Source organism: Protobothrops mucrosquamatus, unplaced genomic scaffold, assembly GCF_001527695.2.
Source record: "Protobothrops mucrosquamatus isolate PMUCROS unplaced genomic scaffold, P.Mucros_1.0 scaffold400, whole genome shotgun sequence".
NCBI lineage: Eukaryota > Metazoa > Chordata > Lepidosauria > Squamata > Viperidae > Protobothrops > Protobothrops mucrosquamatus.
This window is the reverse complement of record NW_015386731.1, coordinates 360,218-383,061: the sequence shown is the minus strand read 5'-3', so window position 1 is coordinate 383,061 and position 22,844 is coordinate 360,218. Positions and strand designations below refer to the sequence as shown.

At 36.2% G+C, this 22,844-nt stretch overlaps 3 protein-coding genes across 3 annotated transcripts in view; all 3 read right to left on the bottom strand.

Annotated features, from left to right (window-relative positions):
* Positions 1 to 747: 747 nt before the first annotated feature.
* On the bottom strand, positions 748 to 8,121 carry LOC107287603 (vomeronasal type-2 receptor 26-like). The gene is made up of 5 exons (XM_015816126.1): positions 7,840 to 8,121; positions 6,083 to 6,895; positions 3,509 to 3,721; positions 2,945 to 3,071; positions 748 to 1,652 (listed from the first exon to the last, which is right to left on the bottom strand). Exons 1-5 carry the CDS (start codon positions 8,119 to 8,121, stop codon positions 748 to 750), a joined length of 2,340 nt encoding a protein of 779 aa, XP_015671612.1.
* Positions 8,122 to 15,082: 6,961 nt separating this feature from the next.
* On the bottom strand, positions 15,083 to 16,024 carry LOC107287602 (olfactory receptor 6F1-like). Its single transcript, XM_015816125.2, has one exon. It carries the CDS (start codon positions 16,022 to 16,024, stop codon positions 15,083 to 15,085), a length of 942 nt encoding a protein of 313 aa, XP_015671611.2.
* Positions 16,025 to 21,358: 5,334 nt separating this feature from the next.
* The window catches only part of LOC107287601 (vomeronasal type-2 receptor 26-like), a 10,452-nt gene continuing 8,966 nt past the window's right edge, over positions 21,359 to 22,844 (bottom strand). The window contains exon 5 of the mRNA XM_015816124.1: positions 21,359 to 22,245. Within this exon, the coding sequence (XP_015671610.1) occupies positions 21,359 to 22,245 (887 nt within the window). The remainder of the gene's footprint in view (positions 22,246 to 22,844) is intronic.

The following is a 22,844-nucleotide window of genomic DNA, read 5'->3' as shown; positions in this document are numbered from 1 at the left end:
TCTACACCGCAACCCCCAGACATGGCTGGTCCTGACCTAAGGGGAACCTCCCCCCTCCCCCCCATACCCCCTAAAAATTTTTCAAAACACCCCTCTAAAAATCTAATCAATTTGGGTTTTTTCCCATTTACTGCAGCATATTTTTTTCCCATTTACTGCGGTTCATTTTTCTCAAATCAGATCCAAAATGACTTTATGATAATATACTCCTATTATAGGTGATGCTTTTAATCAGACTCTTATTAGTAATGGGAGGTACTGTGCTTCAGTAGCTAAGACATGGTGCTTGTTGGCTGGAAAGCCAGCAGCTTGGTTTCAACACCTAAGCTCCATGTGACAGGATGAGCTCCCATCCTCACTCTGGCTCTTACCAACCTAGCCTTCAAAATCATACCAAGGCAAGTAGATAAATAGATATCACTTCAGTGGAAAGGTAATAGTGCTCCATGACATCTTGATGGCCACATGACCGCAAAAATGTCTTTGGACAGTGCTGGCTCAATGGCCTTGAAACGGAGATAAGCTCCACCCCCTATAGTTGACAAAGACTAGCGGCATAAAATCCACAGGGACTCCTTTACCTTTTTTAAATACCTTATTTGTAATGGTTGGACAAATTGAATAACCATTTTTCTAATTCATTCTCCTATCAAACTACAACAATGATAACTCCTAGATAACATTAATTTACAGGTCCTAAGATAAATATAAGGACATAAAAAAGAAAGTCAAGTTTTGTCTTCTGGTTTAATTGATCCTTTTTTTAGTGAACATTTTTTTGGTATTAAGATCAGGCTGGAAAATAATGATGTAACATTTTGGGAAAAAGATGCAAGTCAAGAGGCCAGTGTTGGAAGCCAAGATAGCAAATATCTCCACAATCACAATCTTCTTCCCCTTGATGCTCAGATAAACTGGAATAAAGGAGATCCAAACACTGCAAAAAACCAGCATGCTAAAAGTGATAAACTTGGCTTCATTGAAAGTGTCTGGTAATTTGCGGGCTAGGAAAGCTACAATAAAGCTGAAGATGGCCAAAAAGGCTAAATAGCCCAGAACATAATAGAACATGTTGATGGAGCCTTCACTGCATTCTATTTCCATTTGCCCAGTTGGTGAATCCAAGTTAAGATGTGGAAATGGAGGTGAGATCAACGACCTAGCAGTACAAATTGCTACTTCAATGAAGGAGCAAGAAATGACAATGGCATTTGCCACTTTTTGCCCTAACCATTTTGCAAATGTGTTTCCTGGTTTTGTAGCTATAAAAGCCAGAATAACAATGATTGTTTTTGCCAACACACAAGAAACTGCAATGGAAAATATTATGCCAAAAGCTGTTATCTGAAGGAGGCAGGACACTTTAGAAGGTTTGCCAATAAAAAGCAAGGAACAAAGGTAAGATAGAAGTAAGCAGATAAGAAGAACCCAACTGAGATTCCGATTGTTAGCTCGAACAATGGGTGTGTTCCAATTCTTTATAAAAACTAATATCACAAAGCATGTGATAAAGGCAAAAAATATAGCAAAAGAAGCAAAAACAGTCCCAATTGGTTCATGATAAGAAAGGAAAGTTAAAATCTTTGGGATACACTGGTCTTGATTGCTGTTTGGATATTGATCCTGGGGGCATGGAATACAATGAGCAGCATCTGAAATGAGGAAACAAATATTGCTGAGTCAGAAATTCCATTGCCTTTTTTAAAAGTACTGATTAATTTGTGAACTGGTATCAAAAGAAAATGTATAAAAGAGATTATGAGTTGAAAGGGGGGGAAAGAATCTAGTCAAATTTCAGAAGGGACCAACATATTAATTATCTTCCTTTGAGGATGATAAAAATTATCAGCAAGTTCTTCTTTTAATCTTTGGTGCCAAGAGAAACAGCAAATTTCATAAAGAAACCATCAGATGGTTTCAAATCACAACAGGTAACCAAACACAATAAGAGGCATTGGTGTCCAATGTCATCCATATAATAAAAAAAACCACAACACATGTAGTGACAATTGAATGCAAACTGATTTTTGTAATCCACAAATAGTGGATACAAGTAACTGAAATCATAGATTTTGTATCATGATGCATTTATTCCCGTCGCTCTTCATCCACCTAATAGGTGCAGACACCTAGTATAAGGATAATAGAACAATCTAATACTCAGGGATGGCTAACATTTTATCAACCATTTTAGTTCATCTAAATAGGCCCAATTTTATATTCAGTAGCCCTACTTCCTGAAATCAAGGTGCTTGACCACTCCTACTATATCAATTATTATTGCTGCCTGTGAGCAACAGGAGAACTGTTCTTCTTTCATGGAATGAGGACATCGTCATAGATGCAAGGATGACTTGCTTGCCCATCCAGTGAGATGCTACTTTTCTCTGTTTAGATTCAAATAGTTGCATTTCCTGATAATTCATTAATATTAAACTCTAACAATTTTTCTTTAAAAAGAATTGCATAAACTTCTCCAGATCAGCTAATAGGGAGAGAAAGAGAGAGGGAATGGAAGTTTTTAAGAAGAAACTGGACAGCCATTTGTCTGAAATGGTATAGGGTTTCCTGCCTGAGCAGAGGGATGGACTAGAAGTCCTCCAAGTTCCCTTCTAACTCGGTTATTCTTCCTCATCCTTGTATTAGGGAAGAGGGCAATAGTTTATCTATACTTCATTTTCCCCTTTGGTTTCTATTGTTAGTATGACAACCATATCAGTAAGTGTTTTCCAGGTTCCTGGAGAAAATTTAGTAGATTAATATTCTCTTTTTTATCTTTTTTTCTGCTCAGACTATCTTGCCTCTTACAAGTAACAGTTCTAGAAAACAATATGCATATATAACTACAAAATTATCTCTAGAAAAATGAGAGAATGAATATTTTGCTCAGTTGTAACATATATGTTGAAACATAATTAGTACACATGTGTAAATGATCACTTACCTGTCTGGTTAGAAATCATATATTTTGAACATGGAACACAATCATAACAACATATTGATTTTCCTTCCTGAAGTATCTTGCTTAGTCCTAAATGGCAACTTTCAACACACAGTGAATGGGGAGGTACCTAGTTTTATAAAATGTGTTATAAGCATTATTATTATTATTATTATACCAGTCTAATCCTATTTTTTTAGGGACCTTCTTCTTCTACACAAGGCGACTTCTATTTTTTGTCACAACTCTATATAAAATAAAAAGAGAAAGTACACAAGAACTATCTTTAGTCAAGAAATTTGAATATACACTGTACAATGATCATGATCATCATCATTGCTAGTAATAATCCACCCTGAATTTTAGTTCATATATTACTGTGTATGTATCTCACAATTAAATTTGCTACTTACATTGTATAGCACACTTTCCTATTTGTTCTACAATATTATATCTAAATGTATGTGGAATTTTCCATACTTTGTAGTGATCAGAGAAACTCAAACAGTGATCAACAGCACAATAGCAATATCCATCAATGTAATTTAAACTGTGTTTTTTTTTTACCTGCTTTAATCCTGTATTCCACTGTATAGCATTTTCAGTGATAGTGAATTCTTGCATTGGTGAAAGCTTTCCCACTTTGATTTTACAGTATGTTTGATTGGGAAAAGTGATCCAGTTGATGACATCCAAGCCAGCAAAGAATTCCCCATAGGCAAATGAGATTTCATGGCCAGCACTATTGTTAAATTTAATATTTCTCAGGAAACTTTGAAGCTAGAATGGAAAAAAAAATAAATGAATGGAATACATTATTATAATGCTTAATTTGTATGTGTACTATAATATGGCAATGAGGGATTAAGTGCTCTCAGAACTTGATTGCTTTCTTACAGACATTTCATTTCCCAAACTTGGTAACATCATCCCTGTTAGTAAGAAGTGAGGTTTGCTCTCAGTTTATATTTTAGTGTCAAACTCGCTACATCATGTGACATGTCGTGATGTATTGTGACTCTTTTTGCATTGTGGGCAATGGGGTGGGTGTGGCTTCGGTATGATGAAACTGGCCCATGGGCCAGTAGTTTGACACCCCTGTTCTAGAGGCTTGCCTTGTCAGTGTTGGTGAGGCTTGTCTTAGAGGGTTCTTTGATTGAGCTGTTTACTGTTGGCTTGTTTGGCAGTTCCTTGATTGGGGTATCATTTACTTGACTGTTGGTCTAATATTAATCTTGGAGTTAATCTATACTCATCTGACTGCTGATTGCTTATTGCTGGTGCTTTGGTCTTTTTCCCCTCTTTTTGGTTTGTTGATTGTCTCCTTTGCATAATAGATAGACATTATTTATGTATATGTACCTATTGATGGTTAGTTTGTCAGAGTGCCAGGCTTCCAGAAATTCCCTAGCATTTTTGAACTTGATTTGGTCTAGGATAGTCAGTTTCCCAGTTGAAACAATGGTTAAGTCTGTCCATATGTTGTGAAATTAAAGAGATTTCATCATGTCTTCTTACTGCTGTTGGAGTTCATGTTTGCATTCTGCCAGTCTTCTGCCCACTTGTTCTACATAATGGTTGTTGCAGTCATTCTACTGTATGTTGTAGATACCTTCAGTTTTTCCTCCTGGGGCTGATGGGCCTTTTGGTTTATTTAGGCTATTTTGAAGGGCTTTAGTTGGCTTGTGTACTGTGTTGATTCCATGTGGCTGTAGTAGTCTGTTGGTCATTTCTGAAATGTTCTTGATGTATGGCAGTGTTACACATCTCCCACAAGAGAAGCTGCATAAGAACTTTTTTTTGATGAGCACAAACTCACTGTAGCAACCCTGAACACTACAAAAAGGAAACAGACCATCTATCCAATATATTTCAACAAAATGGATATCCATGCAACTTTATCAAAAAGTGCCTGACCACCCAACCCAATACAATTCAAACAACACTGCCATACATTTTTGGAGGATGCAGTATAGACGATCTGTTTCTTTTTCATGATGTTTCTGCACTTGTTTGCCCTCATCCAAACACCTTCTCTTGTTGGGTTGTTACTTTGGTAGTGGAGCATTTGGTGAGAGTGGATGATTTTACAATAGACTAGTGTTTCTAAATTGCCATTCTTGTCTTGGCTGATGAGGATATCCAGGGAGGGTAGTGTGATATTATGTTTTTTTTTCTTTGTGAATTTTGTTCCTTTGAAGATGTTGTTGATAATTTCAAGTGTCTTCTCTATTTATTCCTTTTTTATTATGACAAAGGAGTTCTCTAATATTGGATCAATACTTTGGATTGTATCTATAGGAACACTGTAGTTTCAAGATATTACATTACATTCTCTGCCATGAATCTTAAGAATGGCAATCCCATGGGTGTTTATTTGTTTAGTTGGTATATTTGTCTGACAAACTGAAAGTAAGGCAAAGGTTTATGAGATTCATGATTCTGAATATTTCAGTCTTACTATATTTGGTTAGGTTGGGTATGTTATATGCTGGATTAATTCATTTATAATTTTGAGTCTATGGCTATAAGGAATCCTTGATACCAAAAGAAAGCATGATCTCATCTTCTTCTATTGTCAGGTCTTTGATTTTTTTTTGGGAGGCACTATAATGCAGAGTTCACAGAATATTTGCTCTTTTCTGTGAGATATCTAAGCTTTTTTTGTCAATTGTTTAACAATATTCTAGGTTGGGGTCCCTAGTAACTATACGATGGGACCAAGAGAAATGCCTGGCTTACAGTATGTATTTATATACAATATTTAATAATAATAATGTAATAATAATAATGATAAAGTTGGAAGGGACCTCAGAGGTCATCTAGTCCAACCTCCTGCTCAAGCAGGAAACCCTATACCATTTCGGACAAATGGCTGTCCAGTTTCTTCTTAAAAACTTCCAGTGTTGGTGCATTCCCCGCTTCTGGAGGCAGGTTATATTTAAAAACAATTATATAACTTCAATAGTATGAATTTTTCTATGCCTATGTGTCTATAACCGACTCCCTCCTCTAAAACGCCTGAGAAAATCTTTAGGAAAGTACTGGTTTTGACTCTTATCTTTTAGGTCACACAAATAAAAATCTGAATACAAACATACAGACACACACAAATGCATATAGACACTGAAATTTCTTTACCTGCCATGGCTGAATATTCAAATGCTTACATTGAAATCTATTTTGGAAGGTTCTTTCTTTAGAAAGGTATAGAGCATGTAAAGCATGTGCTAAGGAATAAACAGCACTGTAGATATTGTAGCTCTCACTAGAGAGTTCCATCTCAAATACATGTGCCGGGAGTTGCTTAAGTTTCTCTTCTCCTCTACATTTTTCACATGCATTAAATGCACTTTCCAAAAACATACAGAAGAAGTGATTCAGTGTCTCATCTAGATTCATGTTATCTAGAAAATCTTTAAATCCAGGCACTGGATTTGTTTGAACCGAGAAAGAAAAGGAGCCATGGAAAATGTTTCTGCCATGCAATTCATTTTTAGATCTGATACTGAAATACCATTGAACTGGCATGATCCAAATTTTTTCTACACGCCCTTTGAATGTTAATTCATTTTTTTCTAAGAAGAATGTCAAGATATTAATTAATTCAGAGCCCATGCTGAGAATAATTACACTAGCATCTGTTGAGTGAAGTGTTATTAGTAATTGTATAGTATTTTTAGCTGAGAAACTGACAGGAAGATAATTCTTTGCTGTATCTCTTTTCAGGAAGGCAATGCATATGCTATTGAGGGCCAGCATAGGTGTCAGTTTCTGCACAAAGTTTTCTCCATCATCATCATCAGAAACAATAAGGCCAATCCATTTCCATTGAAAGTGTAGAAGTAACTGGATTATCCCTCTAAACACAATAGATTCTCTGGGCACCATCCAGTATAGACATGGGAAATCAATTTTACTACTTGATTCAGGCTGATATTCACCATAAGTGAGCTAATGGAGAGAAAATAATCCTATTTTGAAGTGGGAGATTAAATATTTCTCCAATGATTTCTTTTTTTTCTGAATACAATACCAAGTACCAAAATAAAACAGCATACATACCCCCAAGTAAAATTAATAAAACCTTCATATAAATCTTCTATTTATTGTTGTCAAATTAAAGTACAGCAATAAATTATTTGTTTAGACTTCTTTTCTTTTTAAAGTAATATTATATTCAGTAAAGATTATAAAACAAGTAAAGTAAAAACTAATAGAAAGATAAACTATAAAACGTGTAAAATTATGTCTTATAGAAATAAATGCCAGAATACCATAAGTCTTACTCTGAAATAACTTTGTAGGAAGGCAGATTCAATTATTCTAAACCAGAGAAAATACAAAAAACATCTGAAGCAAAACCTCTCCTAAAGCAAGCATCAATCAAATCTCTAGTAAGAGGACATTCTGTGTTATAATTCCACTAGTGAGACTCCAAATCTTCTGATCCATCAGAATAAAACACCTCATCAAGAGTACACTTTATTGATGAAATGGTTGAAAAGATTCTCAGCCACAAAATAGTATTTTCAATTGATCATTTAAACCAGGGGTGTCAAACTGCTGGCGCATGGGTCGGATGCATCATGGCAAAACTGCACCCACCCCATTGCCAGCAATGGGAAAAAAAGTTTTGATACGTCACGACACCCCTGATTTAAACACTTGAATAATCAATACCTAGAACTTCCTGAATACAAAATCTAATCCATTGAAATGATATACTGTAATTATGTCTGGCTTCATGTTTATAAGTGAAAAAGTATATTAAAATTACAAGCCTGTCCCCATCAAGACAGTTAGCTGAACAGAATATAGTTAAGCACCAGAGAATCTGATCATAAATGACAACAAATGTAAGAATCCAAATTGTTACTGCAGACGTAAACACACACCTGTGGAATCTTGTAGATACTTAATATTGTGGCCATCTGGATGCTATTTTCAACAGTGAAGCCTCCAATAACAGATAATAGATGTTTCTTATCACATTTGTAATTAGATGTATTCTTCTTCTTTGAGAACAATAGGTCCAGAACAGTCTCGTATGTTGTCTTTGAATCAAAAAGATTGTCAAAAATATGAAAACCCAAAGTGATATTGGACAGGAGTTCTGGATTCTTATCAATTTCATCAATTGCAAAAATCAGGGCAAGAATATGTTGATAATGTTTCATCTTTATTCTGTAATAATATCAACACTGAGCATGAAAAACTGACATCAGAAACAATGTATCATGATTTCTAACTCACAGATAAAAAAGGCTGAATTTTCTCCCAGGAAAAGAGATGTTCACAATTCTGTTTACTGGAATAGAATTGCTCTAATCTGTGATTCTTAATCTAGCAGCCATCTGTTATCTTCCACCCATAACCCATAAATTCTAGGAATATTGCAGTGCTGTTTATAAATTTGTGGAACTGCAATTCTCACAGACTGGGAAAGGATCTGTTCTACTGATTACGAGACAGAAATATTTTTTGAGAGACTTTATTGCGAATTATATTTTATGCTGAAAGTTAATCGTTGACTTTCGTGAGACACTTCAATTAATGTAGCATTGCCTTATGTGCTTCCACTGTTTTATTTTTTCGCTCGATTTGATGAAAAATACATTTGGGAAATGTTGAAAAATAGTAAGATAAACAAGAAAGTAATCAATGTGAAATATTCAAAGGTGATTTATTCCATAAGAATTATTATATATATATATATAAACAATTTATTTAATTATGGAGTCTATGATATCTGTTTTCCAGATCTGCATGAATTAATATTGTGGGATAATTCAGAGATATTTAGCATATGCAGTATATGAAAAGTGAACCCTTTTATGAATTGAAATTATAGGAGGGCTCAAGACAAAAGACACAACCATTCTGGAATTCAGGCATGTGAGTGATGGTAGTGCAGCCGTTGCTATGTATAGATACATGCACAGAACAGTGTTCAATGCTTTCCAGAAAATGCATATATGAACCCTGGAAAAATTCAATTCAGTTTCTATAGTGAATTTTCTAGGGAACTTGTAACAGGAAAGAGGGAGAGACACAAACTTTCATTGGTTGCTTCACAATGCTTGGATTCTGATCATCTTCTTAGTTAAAAAAATAAACTTAATTAAAAATATAAATTTGCTTGTGGAGGTAAATTAAAAAGAAAAGTGTTGCAATATCACAGCAACATACATTGGCACCATAAACAATTGAGAATGAGCTATCCCTAGACATATCACTGATAAAACTCTACATGAACCTCAGATGTTTAAAGCAACCGGGTAGTTTCTGCATAACCCTAATTCACATGCTTTACTAACGTTGTTGCTTCAAGAACCTCTTCCAACTTTAGTAGTTTAATCGGTGATTGAGAATGGGATACATCTTTCTTAACTCCAGACAGTTCCCATAACATCTAATAAATTTATTACTATGGTTGGTTGCACAATTAGCCACATGTTTAGACTCAATTTGTCATTTTATCTATCTATTGAATCCTTCCCGAGGACCTAGTATTATATTTATTTATTTATTTAAGTTTACAATAATAGTTTCAATGTAAAAAGTACTTTAAGAGAAAACTTACACAGAAGTATCATATATCCTATTTGGAATTTCATTAAAATTGTGGAAATGAACTATAGGATAGATTAGAGAAAGAATGCCTCCAATAATCACTTCTCCTGGTCTGTATACGTTCTTTTGCATATTTGTAGAACGACTACACTTTTTTGTTCCATTTGCACATGCAGGAGGAGGGAGCAGCAACTGTAACAGCAGCAGTAGCAACCACTGGAAGTTTCCATGCTTAACAATGCCACAGTTGCATAGTCTCATCTTTGACCATACAGAATGCTGCAATGTTCTCTACATCAGGCTTCCAAATTAGTTATAAATCTCTGTTGCCCATAGCTCTGAATGTCAGCACAATAAGATACAGAATTCATCTCTTTGTATTTTTAGCCTTGATTGTTATTGACTGCAAGAAAATAAATACATACTAGTGATTTCATTAATTACAGAGTAGATAAGTATCTCTCAGATGGCACAGATCTTTCACATGGGTTCCTATTAGTCATATTCTTCTTGGCAGAATACTCTCTGAGATGCTGATTCAAATAAATGATTTCCATACAAAGTTTTTAAAATATTTTTTTATCTCACCTTTATTATTATTTTTTAATTACTTAAGATGGCAAACATACATAAGATTTCTTTCTTTTCCTATTTTCTTCTTGTGAAGTGGTTTAGACTGAGAGAGAGTGAAGATCACTCAGTCAGCTTTTATGCCTAGAACTCACAGTCTCCTGGTTTCTAGGCCAGCATCTTCACCACTATACCAAATTATTGCTTCAATTGTAGTCGAATAACTTTGATTATTGATAGCTGATGCTGCCAATATGCTTCTGGGCATAGAAAATGTTGCTAGCAATCCATATCATGCCATTTTTTCCTCATATAAATCAAACTGTGGTCAGTTTTCATAGTTCTCAATATGTAGCTCTCTCTGCTTCCACAACTGTTCCCCCCCCCCAAAAAAAAAAACCTGGATCCCATAATTATTATTAAAAATTGTCACAGGAGTCCATGTTACATTTTCCTACAGTCACTAGGGTGACAGTAAGACTGTCATTAGGGTTCAGGGTCATTCTTTTGATCACTTGTAACAAACTGCTTATAAACTACTCACCCAGAGGGTGCATTTATTGCTGTGGGAGACTTTAACCAAGTGGATTTGAAAGCTACCCTCCACATTTCCATCAATATGTGGACTTCACAACCACAGGGGACAATACACTGGATCTTGCTTATTCCAACATCAAGAAGGCTTTCAAAACTATCCCCCGCCCTCAGCTGGGCTCCTCTGACTATCTCTCAGTGCTGCTTATTCCAGCATATAAACCTTTATTAGTCAGAGTGAAACCTACAGTAAAGCAGATGAGGGTTTGGACAGAGGGAGCTATAGAAGTATTACAAGATGGCTTTGAGTGCACAGATTGGGACATGTTTAAGGAAGCAGCTACTGATAACCAACATACAAATGTTGAGGAGTATGCCACCACAGTGTCTGCATATATCCAAAAGTGCATAGAAGATGTCTGTGTTCTGAAAAAGCATTGTTGTGAGGGCGAATGAAAAACCGTGGCTGACTTATGAGGACCGCAAGATGCTGAAAGCACGGAATGTGACTTTTAAATCTGGTGACATGCTGGCACTTAGAATAGATCTGAAAAATGCCATAAAATTCAGAACTTTTTTCAGGACCTAACAAACAGCAGGCAAATGTGGCAAGGGGTCCAGGCCATTACAGATTACAAGGTGACTCCATCAAGATGCAAGGATGACACAGACTTCCTAAACAAACTGAATAAATTTTTTGATAGATTTGAGGCATCAAATAGCACTCCTGCTAGGAAAGCTGTGCCCCATCCTAACGAGCAAGTGCTAAGCTTTGATGTCACCTCTGTCTGGAAAACACTGCAGAAAGTTAACTTTCCGAAAGCAGCAGGCCCAGATAACATCCTTGGACGTATCCTTAGGGAATGCACAGAAGAGCTGGCTCATGTTCTCACAGATATTTTCAATCTCTCATTGCAGCAGGCAGTGGTCCCATTGTGTTTTAAGATGGCCATCATCTTACCAGTGCCAAAAAAGTCCAAAATTACAGGCCTCAATGATTACCGTCAGGTTGCACTGAGATCCACCATTTTGAAATGCTTTGAGAAGCTGATAAAGGACATTATTGTATCTAGCCTCCCACCAGCATTTGGCCCACTTCAGTTTGCCTACTCACTATATGGAGGGTGCTATTTCTTCTGTTCTCCATCTGAGCTTGAAGCACTTAGAGGAAAGAAATACTCATGTACATTTGTTATGGTCGACTTCAGTTCGGCATTTAACACAATCATTCCCCAGCATCTAGTAGACAAACTGGGGCTTTTAGGCTTAAACACTCCTTTGTGCAACTGGATTCTTGATTTTCTTACCAACAGGCCCCAATATGTATGAGTTGGAACAAATACCTCTAATACCATTTCCTTGAGCACAGGTTCTCCTCAGGGCTGCATCTTAAGTCCTTTGCTGTTCACCCTGTTGACCCATGACTGTTGTGCTAGGTTTGCCACCAACCATATTGTGAAGTTCGCAGATAATACAACAGTAGTAGGCCTTATTCAGGATGACAAGATGGAAGCTTACCACAAGGAGGTTCAGGAGCTGGTGAACTGGTGTAAGGAAAACAGCCTAGTTTTAAATACTGGAAAAACCAAAGAGATCATTGTCAATTTCAGAAAAGGCAGGCACAGCCACACTTCTCTGTGCATTAATGATTCACCTGTAGAGATGGTTACCAGCATCAAATTCCTGGGTGTGCAGCTAACGAGTAGGCTGGCTTGGTTGCTCAACAGTGAGAAACTGGTGAAGCGGGCACAGCAGCGCCTGCATTTTCTGTGTCGCATGAGAAAAGCACGTCTTCCTTCCCCTATCCTGACCACTTTCTACAGGGGGACAATCGAGAGCATCCTGTCATACAGCATCACAGTCTGGTTTGGAAGCATCACTGCTTCAGACAGGAAGGTGCCGAAAGTGGTGAAAATGACTGAAAAGATCATTGGCAGTTCCCTCCCTCCCATCTAGGACATAACACAGAAGCATTGCTTGAACAGTGTCTGTAAGATTATCAGGGACACTACACATCCTCTTCACAACCTGTTTTCCTTGTTACCTTCTGGGAGGAGGCTTCATGGTATCCATAGCAGAACATCCAGATTCAGCCAGAGTTTCATTCCATACAGCATTAACCTTGTGAACTCTCAAGCTTCCTCCTTCCGTTATATATTCAAGATGGACAGTATTTAATATTTATTTGCTATGTATATGTAGGGATGTGGGTCTATACATATGTTGTATATAGTATGCTTAGGTGTGTGTCATGTATGTGTTTCACTTTGAGAGCGGGCAACTAAATTTCATTTTTGATGTGTGCCATTGTGCCCACAGTAAAAAAATGACAATAAAGTCATTATTGTCTTGTCTTGTCTTGTCTTGCCTTGCCTTGCCTTGCCTTGCCTTGCCTTGCCTTGCCTTGCCTTGCCTTGCCTTACCTTATACAGACAGTCTTTGATTTACAACTGATCACTTAGTGATCTTTTGAGTTACTCCTCAAAAAGTACTTATGATCCAGTTCTAATGTTCTGTTGGCTGTTCTTGGGTTGCATGCAAGTTCATCACTTGTTTTGTGTTGAGCTTGTTGTGAATCTAGTGATCCATACTAATACTTTTTGAGACTATCTTTCTCCATAACACCAATTGACACTAGAATAAGTTCAGTGATTCCGATTTGTATCTTAAAGGAAGTCAGGATATCATTATCTTCTTGTTTTAATGTTTAATTTGTTGTATAAAGGCTATTTGTTTTTTTAATAAAGTTTCTAAATCTTATTCAAATAAAGTCCTTATTTATTTGTTTGATAGTATGTTTTAAAATTGACATTTTATTTTAATTGTTATCCATTTCAGAAAGCAATTTATTATTAAAAGGCATAGATCCATACAAATCAGCTTGAGAATCAAATACTTTCTGAGTGTAAGTTATGGCATTCAAACTCCTTGTGCAAATATTATTAGAGATACAATTTTATAAATTTTCACTCAGTACAGAATGTTCAACAAAATAAAACTAAAGAGAGGTAACAAGATGGGAAAACTGAAAAAAAAAGTATTGTACACAAATCAATGTGTTATTTCTATACAACATCAGATCACAGTTACAAAAAGCCAGATTTTACCGTGATATGATTCAGATTTTAACTTTTACATTTTATTATGGTGTGTACCAAGCACCTAGACTCACTATGAAGAATTCCCCACCCCCTTCTACCTCTAGTACTTGTCCCTTCCTGTGGAAAAACTGGGATTGTTCACTCCCAGAACATCTGTGTGTCATGAGCTTGAGAAGAAACCTCTGTATTACTCAATCACCATTGAGGAAAGTAGAGAATTTTACAAATGTTTCAGTGGTTGTTGTGTTTTAGCTGCAAATCCTTGATTTAACTGATGTGAAATCAGGTGACTCAATGTAGAAATATATAAGTAGTTGATGAGTCAACACTGACAATATTTAAACAGTTCAAACAAGAAAATTGATGTGGTCACTAAGATGTGCAAGTGCAATTCAGAAGTCTTGGATTCAAAGTACAGGAACTAATTGAAAAATGAGCCAATGACTCTCCCTCAAAGCAGCCTATTTCACAGCATTATTGTAATGAGAAGTGACAAAATGTTGTGTACTGTACAATTTACATGTGTTTAATTGATTCAGCCCATGCTTTCCCTTTTAGACCAAATTCACATAGGTATAAAATAATCAAATTTTTGTTTAAAGAATGAGAACTTTGGAGATAATACTCTTCATATATTAAAAATGCAACTTTTTAATATTGGAAAAATTAATTGCACCTGCCCGAATTATAATGATACATCTAGTGCCAAATTGGAAAATAAATACCTGAACAATATTCAGTGATCTATGCAGATTTCAAGACAATATTACCTGTTTCATAATGAAGAAAACTGAATCTTAAGTATGAATTAAAAACAATTCTTTAATTAGTACAGAGCACCATATAAATGTAGACTCATTACCACATAGAAAATTAATCAAATTCTGATATACTTTTTACTTATTATTTCAGGAATAGTAGCGTTCCCAAAATAAAATTATACTTTGCTGCAAAGTTCATAGGTAGCCCAAATTTGGTTTTTCCAAGTTTTCCTCTGAGGCTGTTGAGGGAGTGGAGCCCCTAATCCATGATCAGTTTCTTTCTGCAGTTTTGCCAGATTTCTGCCCAGGTTTTCTTCTCTATTCTACATATATCCTACAATATTACAATTATATTCTACAATTTCTCTACAACAAATAAATGTTTCTTCCTGTCTTTGTCTTTTTAAATTTTGTCTTTCTTTTCTTCTACTTTTCTATATTATAAATCTGAGTTTCAGTTAGTTTTCAAATTGTCTTTTTATTAAAATCTTATTAAAGTTATATTAAAACATGATTTAAAATTAGAATTATATGTACATTGTCTTTAAAACTATTCAAACTAAAACCTATTTTTATAACCAACAAATAGTCATTCTTCTTTAATGCCAATATAGTGTATGCTTAAATGCCTCCTTTACTTCTTTGTTTCTTAGTGTGTAAATAAAAGGATTCAGCAATGGAGTTACAACTGTGCTCAAAATGTTCACTATTTTGGTCATTTCTAAAGAAGTCCGTTTAGAAGGCTTAACATAGAGAAAAATAGTGGAACCATACCAGATGATGACAACAGCAAGATGGGAGGAGCATGTAGAAAATGCTTTTTGCTGCCCTTTGACTGAAGGAATACGCAGGATGGTAGAGATTATATAAATGTAGGAAAATAGAGTTACCGCACAGGGTCCCAGTATAACAAAGATGGATATAATAAAGGCTGCCATTTCAACATCATAAGTGCTGCTGCAAGCAAGAACTATCCAGGAATCAATATTGCAATAGAAGTGATTAATCACATTGGGTCCACAGAAAGTTAATCTTGAGATCAGAAAAGTTGGCACGGAAATAATGATGAATCCACAGAGCCAAGAACAAGCTGCTAGCATGCTAAATAAATTGAATCTCATGATGATGGTATAACGCAGTGGATAACATATGGCCAAATATCGGTCGTAAGCCATGACAGATAGCAGAAAGTATTCTGTGCATCCCAAAGAAAAAACAAAGTACATCTGCATAATGCAGCCAGTGGAAGAAATGGCTTTATTCCATCCAAGAACGGTGGCAAGGGCCTTTGGAACAGAGGCTGTTGTATACCACATTTCCAGAAAAGAGAGATTGCAAAGGAAGAAATACATGGGAGTATGGAGACACTGATTTGAGATTATGAGAATGATGATCACAACATTTCCCAAAACTGTTAGAATGTACATAGTAAGGAAGATAATAAAGACAAACATTTGTATATAATGAGATCCAGGGAAGCCAAGAAGAATGAATTCCATCACTTTTGTTTGATTTTGTGCTCCTTCATTGGTCTTTTCCATTTGTCCCATATTTGTTTTTGCTGAAATTGGGGGAAAGCATACTATTTAGACTATGGCTTCCCTATTTGAAATGGACCAATTTTACATTTTGTTTAGGTCTTCCCTAAGTCTGATTTCACCTACATCAGATTGCATTTAGAATATCTTTTAAAATCTTTTTTTAAAATAACCTTGTTTCTGGAAATTTGAATACTGGGATCACATTCAACCTGCCTATAGGTACAGTACTTCTACTATCTAAAATAAAAAATATTATTCATGCTCAATCTCCTCAATAGATTTATATTGCTCTACCACAGAAACCAAAGGGAAAATATCAAATTTGATAAAGCATATGGGACTTATTATTTTTAATTTAACATTGATGATTCATTAAATTTTGGATTGGATCATTATCAATTACTTCATTTTAAGAGAAACCCACACTGGGCATTTAAGTTATTTCTCCTGGGGGCCACACTCTGCAAAGTGAGAAGAACATACTAAAAGTTGTAGTTTCAACTTTATGTAAGCTGTTGACACTAGTGCTATCAAATTATTTTTTGAGGCATTTATTTATTTAAAATGTTTTATTCATTTTTAAGAATCACAATCTTTAGTGCTTATTAAACAACGTGTTGTCTCGGTTCACATATTTGACATTAACTTCTTCAATATAAATCTGTTCAGTACTACACAATCCAGTTATGGCTAAGTTTTGCAGTATTTTGTTTGTATATGGTCGTTTATATTTCCCTTCTTTTATTTCTTCCATCTCTAAATCCATTTCCTCTGCTTCATCTTCTGATTTCTGGTTTATTTCTTCATGCTTTGTAGTCATTGTCTGGGAACTTTCTAGTTGTAGATTTAATTTGGAGATTTGCTCATTTATATTATCTAAATTGTTTTTAGTCTCATTATGGTTTATTTTTATGTCCTCTTTGTATGCAACAATTGTTTGGTGAATTAGTTATAGCATATAGTATATTTCCTTTTGAAATGTGTTTGTTTTTTATTGAGGCTTCATTCCTGGAGATCCTCTTGTTAGTATCACCAGTCTCAGTAAGAGTAGATCAGTGTTTCATCTAGTTTTCTGGTGTTTATATGTAGCCTTTATTATCCAATAGGTTCCAGAGTATAGGTCCAGTCCTGAAAGCAATATTTTATAGTGATGCTTTGTCTCAGGTATCCAAAATTGTCAGTCAGGTAAGGTTGTAATCCACAATGTTCAAAATATTCAAAATGTTCAATCTCCCTGAAAACAGCTCAAAAGTCTCTCCCAGCCAGGAGTAGTCCAAAATCATTTTTTTTGCTTTCTCTTCCACTAGCTCTTGAGATTAAAAGTCCAAGTTCAGTTGGTATTTATAATCCAAGAAGGTCAGAGTGATAACTATGCCAAAATACTTTCCTTTATTGCTAGCGGTTCTCCCAAGCTAGGAGTCACCAATTAGCCAGGAAGCAAAGTTTAGTGTTATACACAAATCCACCACAAGTCCTTCAAAGTCTATTTTCGACTCTTAAGACAATATAAGATTTCTTATATTTCCTCTCAATATTTCTCTCTTTTTTTAAAGAGAAAATCTTAACAGTTATGTCAGTTCTCAAACTGTAGCTTTATGTTACGTCCACTTCAGTATTGTATGTTTCTGCCCCATAAAATTATAACACTGCTTCCATTCACATTCAGAGGTTTTTTGCTTCTTGGGAGCCTTTCCAAGGAAATTCAGTCGTAAAATAGTAAAGAAAGGATCAATATTCTCACCCAGTTCCAAACATGCTGTTTATGATGTGTTAATTGGTGCTTTTTCTTCTTCAGTTGTCAGCAGCTAATGGCCAGCCACAGGAAGGTAGCCAGTCTTTCCCCTGCCACTTTGGAGGGCTTTCCTTGGATCGAATGGAAAGACTACCACCTCTTCATGCTCAACAAGGCACCCCTCTTCTTCATTGCCTCTTTGAGGCAACTTTAGGCCCTTTTTAGGGCCCCCAGCAGGGCGATGCAAAACCAGAAATGAGGCATTTGTTTATTTTATTTTTTGTACTTGATGGTTTTAGAGCATATATAAGATGACAGTAGTAGAAATGATTTTTTTAAGTGCTTCTAAAATTTTAGTGGGGAGGGGAGTGACAATAATCAAGATGGGGTAATAAACTTTGGTTGACATTTGCAAATGGTCTTTGATGGCAAAGTTGAACATACCACTGAGAATCTTAGCCTCTTCTAGCCATACTTTCTCAGCTGAATTCCTGACAGTTCCTGAGAATTAAAAAAGAAATCAATAGTAGCTACCATTGCTTGACTCTGGACTGTAGATTGTCTGAGTTCTAAGCTTTCAATCTGGCCTGCAAACTACTTTTGCAATAATAATAAAGTGATGTTATTGGGAGATAGGTATGAAGAAGGTCAGCCCAAAGCTTTTTGAATGGGAGATAACAGAAGAAAAAAGTGCATTACACCAATTTCATTGATTACATTATTTAAACCTAAATATGAGATTTGAAAGTGATCATTTTGCAGCTTAATTTTGGCAGAATAATGTCAGCATGTACAGCAGACTCCAAACTGGACTTTAAGTTCTAAATACAGTTAATGAGCCTTTGTTATCCAGTGTGGATTAGATAGTAAGATACTAGTCCAACTCTATGTAATTATTTCCACTTAGTTATATATAGCAAACAGCATTTTCTTTGCTAAATCCCCAAAAAGCTCTTGGTGAAATGGCCAGCATATAAGAATAATAGACTTCCAGTTTTGCATTGTGGTGATATGGATGCAGGAAGGTAGGGCTCTGCCATTTGCGCCCAATTTTGTCCTGCTGGGAACTCAAAAAGGGCCTAAAGTTTCCCCAAAAAGACAATGAAGAAGGAGGGGTGTCTTGTAAATAACAGAGAGAAGGCAGTGTTTCCATTGGAGAGGCATATGGAAGTCATGGTTTTCATGAAATCCCAGGTTACCTGTGACCCCACCCCCAGGGATGACAGGTTGAAGTCCTCCAGAACTATAAGCCTCCTCCTCATTGACAGCCCTGTGGTGAGGTCTAGTAACCTGGGTAGGGAAGCTGCTATGCAGCAGGGAGGCTGGTATAACAGCAGCAATCCCACCTGATCCCTTGAATCCAATCTAAGAAAAAGGATCTCACAGGTAGACATTTGTTGGAACTATGCCCCTGCAGGCTGCCAGAGATTTTATGATGAAAACAGCCACACTTTGTCCCTGGCCTTTAAGTCTAGGCTGGTGCCATACTCAATAACCCATTGGGCACATTACTAAGACAGGAACACCTCCCTCTGGGCATAGCCAGGTCTCAGTGATGCAAGTCAGATCAGCCTTCTCTAAAAGAATCAAATCAGCAATAAGGCAAGCCTTGTTATAGGCTGATCTGACATTTAAAAGCAGCAGCCTAAAACCTGCACCCTGCAGTTCTTCTGAGGTGGGTGCAAGTGGGCAGAACACGAAAATGGTACTAAATACCGAGGTTGTGTTCCCTATCCTTTTTTGCCTCCATATCACCCGTTACCACTGAAATACACTCCCTTTCCCTCCACAGTCCCAGAGTTCTTGAACAGCCTCCCAACGCCAGATTATAAAATATTCCAGAAATTTCAAGGAAAACTCAGAGGCATGCTACACTATACTGAGTACTTTTGCATGGTACATTGCACTGAATACTTTTGCAGCAGTTCAGCCCTAAGATGTCTCCTGAGGTCCATGGCATGCAGAGACCAGTAAAAGTTCAAAGCTCCCACAAGCCAGTTAATAATCTGAAAATCCAGGCAGCAGCTTGCCACACTCCACAGCACTAGTGTATATATGGGCAGCTGCCAACAAAGATTTGGGAAGCTTATCTCCTCTTTCAGCTTCACCTCCATCATAGAATCCATGTTATCTTAAAGAACTGCAGCTACTGGGCCAGCGTTTGGTTCAACTGGCCACAGAGCACTGAAGGCAGTTCACTGAGATCCAGGGGATCCTCTGTCTCATCTTCCAGCTGCCCCTTTCTGATTTCTCAACACTCCTCCACTTCCACAAACCAATGTCAGCATCCAAAGAACATTCCAAAACTTTTGCTGCAAAATTCGTCAGATATCCCTCAACAAACACATGCACACACTTTCACCATCCTTTAAAAAAAATCATGTTTGTAAAGAATATAAGCTCTTTGCAAGTATTTCAAAGAAATTGCCTTTGTGACAGATAATTAGCTTAATTATGTGTTAAATATTCAGTCTAAGGATCTTGTGTATTTTATAGTTTTAAAAATTATAAATTGTTTGTATCCTATCCTTATCATGTTAGTCTATGATTGTAATAAATATTTGTTTGTTTGTCCAATTAGCAAAATATCTACAGCCTATATAGTTTTACTATGTAGTAAACCTATACTTTATTATTAAAATATAATCAATAAGGACATAACATTAATAATTCTGGAAAAAACTGATATATTTTAAGAATCACCTGCTTTGGAGGAATGGCATAAAAAGAGCATTTTTTACTCCAGTAAAAAGTCATTAATATTAATATTTTAAAATTTTGGATTGTTGTCATTGCAAACTAAATATTAAATGGACCCATTTTCTGGGTAAATGTCAGAGCAGGACAAGTTCATTAATAGGTGGTTGATATTCCAGAGAGTTAAGGATGTGAATGTAATGTAGTTTTCCCCCCACAAACTAACAGAAAGTAACACAATGAATGTGTTTTAGTTTTCCCCCACAAACTAACAGCTATGTGTAACTCATAGCAAGAGCCCTAGTCCATACAGTAGGTATACTGCAGTGGCTTACAGATCACCAAATAGCATATAGCATGAACAACAGCAAGAAGCATTCAGTGGTTCCCACATCATAAAAAATGTATTACTATATATGCAGTTTGTCAGTGAAATAGTTTTCTAGTTTTGAACAAATCTACCAGGAAGTTTGGGGTAAAGTTTGACATATTCCATACTTCAAGCAGTGATACATTGCCAGCTCTCCCCATAATATATTTCTCAAAACAGTGGAAAGAATAAAAAGTGCAATTCCTGAATTCAACAAGGATCAACAAAACCAAGAAACATTAACAGGTTTTATGAAACTCCATTTCCGCCTCTAAAAATGTCCATTTGTTAGTCTAAATTTTGAACAAATGGAAGATGATGCTGTAAAAATAATGCAGTGTTATTCTAGTTTCTATATGTAGGGACCAATTATTTAATTATAAAAAAGGGAAGTCTTTGTTCCAGGCAGTCTGAAAGTGAAAATGACACAAAATGGGTGAATTAAAAAATTAAAGGAAAAGATTAGATGAGCTTATGGAAAACATATCTTTTACTTGTTGATCAAATTTCCATTCTGACTTAATTGAAACTTTTTTCAATGAACTTTTTTGGTATTGAGATCAGGCCTGAAAATAATGATGTAACATTTGGGGAAGAAGATGCATGTCAAAAGACCAGTATTGGAAGCCAAGATAGCAAATATCTCCACAATCACAATCTTCTTCCCTGTGATGCTCAGATAAACTGGAATAAAGGAGATCCAAACACTGCAAAAGACCAGCATGCTAAAGGTGATAAACTTGGCTTCATTGAAAGTGTCAGGTAAATTGCGGGCTAGGAAAGCTACAATAAAGCTGATGATGGCCAAAAAGGCTAAATAGCCCAGAACATAATAGAACATGTTGATGGAGCCTTCACTGCATTCTGTTTCCATTTGCCCAGTTGGTGAATCCAGGTTAACATCTGGAAATGGAGGGGAGATCAGCCATCTAGCAGCACAAATTGCTCCTTCAACGAGGGAGCAAGAAATGACAATGGAATTTGCCACTTTTTGTCCTAGCCATTTTGCTATCCTGTTTCCTGGTTTTGTAGCCATGAAAGCCAGAACAACAATGATTGTTTTTGCCAACACACAAGAAACCGCAATGGAAAAAATTATGCCAAAAGCTGTTATCTGAAGGAGGCAGGACACTTTAGAAGGTTTGCCAATAAAAAGCAAGGAACAAAGGTAAGATAGAAGTAAGGAGACAAGAAGAACCCAACTGAGATTCCGATTGTTAGCTCGAACAATGGGTGTGTTCCAGTTTTTTATAAAAACTAATATCACAAAGCATGTGATAAAGGCAAAGGATATAGCAAAAGAAGCCAAAGCAACTCCAATTGGTTCATGATAAGAAAGGAAAGTTAAAAACTTTGGGATACACTGATCTTGATTGCTGTTTGGATATTGATCGTGGGGACACAGAATACAATGAGCAGCATCTAAAAAGAAGGGAAAAATATATCTGAGTCAGAAATGTCAATGCCTTTTTAAAAAGTAATGATTATTTTTATGAATTAGTTATCAAAAGAAAATGGTCAAAACAGATGATAAGAATTGAGGAAAAAAAGATTGAGCCAAAGCTTAGAAGTGACCAATAATTTAAATTGAACCTGGATTGGTCACCAGGACCAGAGATTTACTCTTCCAAGCTTTCGGATTCATGCTGGAGCCCATCTTCAGTAAACTTCTCTCTACTGGAATATATGCTTTGGGCTATTCTGTGAGATGTGTTTACATGGTGCCTTCCTTTTGGCTGATTGGTGTTGATGGTTAGTGATTGGCTGTGGTTTCTTTCTGCTGCCAAGCTGTTGGCTCTTAAGTAGATAATAATAATAATATTAATAGTAAAGTTGGAAGGGACCTTGAAGGTCATCTAGTCCAGCCCCCTGCTCAGGCAGGAAACCCTATACCATTTCGGACAAATGGCTGTCCAGTCTCTTCTTAAAAACTTCCAGTGTTGGAGCATTCACCGCTTCTGGAGGCAGGTTGTTCCACTGGTTAATTGTTCTCACTGTCAGGAAGTTTCTCCTTAGTTCTA

Excerpts from the sequence above, each read along its gene's own strand:
- LOC107287602 (XM_015816125.2), bottom strand. The coding sequence starts at position 16,024 with ATGGAAAAGACCAATGAAGGAGCACAAAATCAAACAAAAGTGATGGAA.
- LOC107287603 (XM_015816126.1), bottom strand. The coding sequence starts at position 8,121 with ATGAAACATTATCAACATATTCTTGCCCTGATTTTTGCAATTGATGAA. Across the intron at positions 6,896-7,839 it reads GTATCTACAAGATTCCACAG|CTCACTTATGGTGAATATCA; the intron begins GTGTGTGTTTAC and ends TCTCTCCATTAG. Across the intron at positions 3,072-3,508 it reads GGAATACAGGATTAAAGCAG|GTACCTCCCCATTCACTGTG; the intron begins GTAAAAAAAAAA and ends TTATAAAACTAG.